The sequence below is a fragment of the Diadema setosum genome, chromosome 8, assembly GCF_964275005.1.
Source record: "Diadema setosum chromosome 8, eeDiaSeto1, whole genome shotgun sequence".
In the NCBI taxonomy this organism is placed as follows: Eukaryota; Metazoa; Echinodermata; class Echinoidea; order Diadematoida; family Diadematidae; genus Diadema; species Diadema setosum.
In genome coordinates, this window is record NC_092692.1 from 5513160 (window position 1) to 5518099 (window position 4940).

Consider the following 4940-nt stretch of genomic DNA (forward strand, 5'->3'; position numbering starts at 1 on the left):
TATAGTTTCCATCATATTCATGAAGTGCTATGTCTTCAAATATCTAAGGTGAGGATTTATCATGATTGACGAAAACACTCCCTTTTTAGCCGATGATAAGCATTACCCGAATCTTTCAGAACAACTAGCTGGTGTGTATTGATATGTGGGTTTGAGAACAAAAACTGGAAAAGCACAAAATCATCTCTGTGCTGGAAGAAAACTCCAGTAAATGCACTCATCAAGAAAGAATTTGCCATATCAACATATGATGCAATGAGGGATATATGTTTAACTCAAAGTTACTTCTTTCTCCTCTTGGCAGATGATCACCCTCCTTATTGTGCCACAGTCCTGAAGACGAGAAGAAATTTTACAACACGTCACACAGCTGTCAACATAGTGTCTGTATTTTGCACGGAGTTTTAACGCTTCGCATCATGGCAACGCTAAACAACAAAATAATAAAGTGGATTGGCTTCGTTGTTTGTGCCCTTTTGCTTGCTCCTCCGTGCAAAGCCTGCACGTGTGAAGGTGAATGTAAGTGCACACCCTCGGGTCACGCGGCTTTGCAGAGAGACCAGGTGATTGGGAAATGTGTCTGCCACGAGCACAATCTTCTTCCCAGAGAATACACGGACGCCTACGCTCTCGAAGTAGAATACTTCGATCACGCAGTCCTCGGAGATTACTGCGGACAAACCTTCCCTCACCTCCTGTATCTCAACATATCTGGATTCCAATACATCTTGCCCGGGAGCTTTGCAGGACACCGCAAAGTAACGCATCTCCGCTTGCTACATGAATTCATGCATGTCATTGAGCCGAACGTCTTTACTGGTCTGGACCTTCTGGAAAAGCTCTGGGCTGACACTTGTGGCATCTACGTTCTCAAGGACGGAGCGTTTTTTGGATTACCGAAACTGAACATGTTGAGTCTGAGCAACAATTCAATCTGGAGCATTCACGAAAACTCGTTTTCGAATTTAAGTAGTCTGGTTAACCTAGATTTATCCAAAAATGAAATTATAGAACTATCAAGGGGACATTTCAGACATTTGCCTAAACTCCAAAAGTTGAATTTGTCAACGAATATTATCAAACACATTGAACGAGGGGCTTTTCAAGGACTGACAAGCCTTCGAGTTCTTGATCTTGAGGACAACCTACTCAAGGTCGTACCCCAGCCAAAATTCTTTATGGGTGAAGTGTCACAAGGTGCCCCGTCCTTCGTGACATCGCAAATTTACCTTCATGGCGACTCACTTCAGTGCTATTGTCAAATGAGCTGGATCTACAACTGCATTAAAATCGACGGGTTTATCATCGAGGGAACATGCAGTATTCCCACAGAGGTTGCAGGACAAACTCTGCGCCAAGTCTACGGCACCTTGATGGACCAATGCAAGCCGAACGGCACTGTAATCAACGTGCCCTCAGGAGCTAAAGCCGAACTGCCGTGTACCATTGCCTACGCGGCCTGGCTTCTGCCTGACGGCACCAAGATCACAGAGCGCGGTCAATACTGGGATGACCTCTTCCTAACTGACAATAATTACCTGGTTATTTGGAATACCAAACGTCAGCACACAGGGACCTATGTATGTCAGTCTCCAGACGGGGAGAATGAGATGTTCTATAACATTGTAGTTCCGGAGACGTCTGGACTCTCTGTTGGCATGTGGGCGATCATCGGGTCCGTCGCTGCAATCGTTGTAATGGTCATCTTTCTCACTGTTGTATGTTTGCGTCGTCAGAGATGCAGGTACAAGATTCTACCCGACAATATCCCCCGGCCGCAGCTGATTCCTCCCGATCCCGATCATTGTGACCCGGAAAGGAGCAATAGTTACCAAAACAATTTTGAAGAGGCTATAAACAGGGGAGGTAACATGCCTAGAGGAAGCAGTCCTGAACATACTCCATGTAGGTTAAATGGCATATACAAATACAATGACCTTTTTAAGCATGTCCATTGACTTATAAGAGAACGGCTTGTATTGTGTTGTCAGTGCTCATGGAGACGATGGGCGAAGGGTCTCTACATATCGATACCCTGGTTATTAGGTACACAATCACATTCCAGTAATCATTAATGTTATTCCTTGCTTAGATTTCTGCCATAACATTATCAAAAAAAATGTACCATTTCATCAAATGACGCATGAAATTTATGGGGGACAGGGGACGGTAAAAGAAAAGAAAAGATAATCACTTCCACAGAAATAATGAAGGGACAGCAACTGGACAGAGTACCATTTCTCTCAGTATTGGCACAATCAACAAAAGGGGGCACATTTTGCACGGTTCAAAGCTCTGGCCCACGTCACAAAAGAAAGGGAAGATATTAATGCACTTTTTGGACATGAATAATTATTACGGTAATGTGCTCCTTTGTCGAAGAATTTAAGGAAAAAAGATCATCTCCCATAACTTACGCCCCGTCGGGGGCGACAAAGAATAAAAAAAATCAGACAAGAAGAAGTAAAATCACGCTCAAGGAACAAAAGACATAGGGCTAGACAAAGTTTAACTTTACTTAATATTATAAGGGCAGCTACCGATTTAAGAGCGAGAAAAGGGGGCACTTTTATGCTTGTTGGATCTTTGATGGGACGGGAGGGGGTTGCGGGTTCCCCCACCTTCCGTTCCGTCGCTCTTTGATATGAATTGAAGCTGTGAAATCCTCTCATGCACTGTATTGTAATATTTGTAAATGTATTATGAGCATATTTTTGTTGTTGGTATGTTTATACTCCAGAGGTTCGTACACGTCATGCTGCCTGTGCCTGTAAATAATTCACATTTTACATTGCTGTGATATATATGCAAATTTATAGAGAACGAGACAAACAGAGACAGAAACACTTATGACGCCGGGACTTTCATTTTTATCTGAATTCTGTAGCAAAATTAATCGTAATGAAGTCTTATCAGGCCGTTCCTTTGCAGTTCGCTGTGATATCCCGACATAGCTAGGCCGACACACGGTTATCGCTGCGTTTTCATCTGTTTTCAGTGGGAAAGTTTACTAAACCAAATACCGAAGTAAACCGCGATTCTCTTATAAATATCACACAGAGTAAGAAAGTATGATTATGAATTTCGATAATCTACGACTGATGGTCTGATCAGGTAATTGAGAGAGAGAGAGAGATAGGAGCACATCTCAGTTTTGATTGTCTTTCCTTGTTAGCAAACTAGCTTATCATTTTAGATGTCATGTGAATCGTCATAGATTGACATGCAATAATTGATAATAATGATAAAATAAGTACAGTATTTGTAATGCCCCATCCACTTTAGTGACCTATCTGAGGCGCAGAGGGACATATGAAGAGAATAACATGTAGTGCACAAATAATAGTTGTACCTATGAAAGTTAGAGAACAAGGAAGAGAGAAATATATATACCCGCTAAGCAATTCAAAAATTATTCAACCAAAACAAGATGCCTTGTGTATACCCCCGACACAATTTCAGGTGAATGTCATCATGAATACGTCGTGTATCCGGAATGAACAAAAAGTTAATGTTCGTTATTCCAAAGATTCGTTAATCTGAAAACGAAAAACTGTTCTTATTCCGAAGGTTCGTGAATATCCACCTCTTCATCTTAACATTCTGAATAACGGCACTAACGTTCTAATTAACAAACCTTTTTCTCATTTTCTGATTAACGAATATCATGATGAAGGAAATGTGTGTCTTTCGTACTCACAAATCTTCGGCATAACGAATCTTTTCATTTTCGAAATAAATAATCTTCGGAATAACGAACATCACCCGTTTATCCGGCCATAACCCGGCCGGCACATCATGACATTGTTACTAAGCCTTTGAAGGCGACCAGCAACAAAATATGGCGGAAAACTGAGATTGGACTGCGAGATACCACTTTGTGTGGCCAATAGACGCATGATGTGCCATAATGCATTGTTCATGCAACAAAAGCAAAACAAAACAAAAATGAGATTTATCACACGGCAGCTTGTATACACAGTCCATGTATAATACTTAATGTATTTTGATTACCGCGCTTGAGAATGCCAGTTGAAAGATGATGTTACTATGCACATGTTTGTATGTAAAGTACACGGCAGATGTGTCATTACATTTCGTGTTTTTTTTTATTATATTATGTTTGCATTCTTGGAACATGACGGATCATGAGTAAGGCATGGAAGACTGTCTCGACGAGATGAACTACTATTTTAGAGTACCTGTCTTGAAGAAAATGTCTACACAGTACAATGTATATAACATTTTGGAAGTTTCACAATGGTGAAGTTACGTAAGCAAGGAAAAGAAACAGTTGTCTATACGCTGTTCGTTAGAAAGCTGTTTCTGTTAGGAATGTACATAACTCATACACCAGCTGACAGTTTGTATCCAATATTGTGCAGGTCTCTCAGGAACGAAATACATGTAGATAAGAGACAGAGAGAAATTGGGATAAAATGGAAAATAGATAATCCCACAGGCAAAAAAGTATGCACAGAAATATGATACGCTAACAACTGCATACATATATGGTGTCTAATTCAATAATTTTTTTTTCTTCTTGAAGAGCCGCAAATGCAAATGACATTTGAATGATGACAAATTTGTTTTGAAGAACTTATAACTTTTATAGTGTAAATGTTTACCTAGAATTAGACCCGTTTACAATCCTTTGCTGAACGTGCAATCATTTGGACTTCGTGTTGTTAAGAAATTTATACAAGGCGAGGAAATTATCATAGTATAATAACATCGTATAATCATGCACGTATATGCCTGTTTCTTGTCACTTATATACTCGGAAACAATTGTGCCTCTTACCTTGTACATACCCAGAATGACATAATAAAAGTCTCATACTGTTACTCTTGTATTTAGAATTTCATGTGACTCTTTATGAAAAATACGTGCACAGAGAAATAAATGATTACGTATAAGTACAGTGAAGAACACCTATG

General features: G+C 40.1%; 1 protein-coding gene across 1 annotated transcript; it reads left to right on the forward strand.

Annotated features, from left to right (window-relative positions):
• The first annotated feature begins 344 nt into the window (after nt 1–344).
• LOC140231395 (uncharacterized) lies at nt 345–2160 on the forward strand. The gene has a single exon (XM_072311521.1). It carries the CDS (start codon nt 420–422, stop codon nt 1956–1958), a length of 1539 nt encoding a protein of 512 aa, XP_072167622.1. The 5' UTR covers nt 345–419; the 3' UTR covers nt 1959–2160.
• Nucleotides 2161–4940: the final 2780 nt, after the last annotated feature.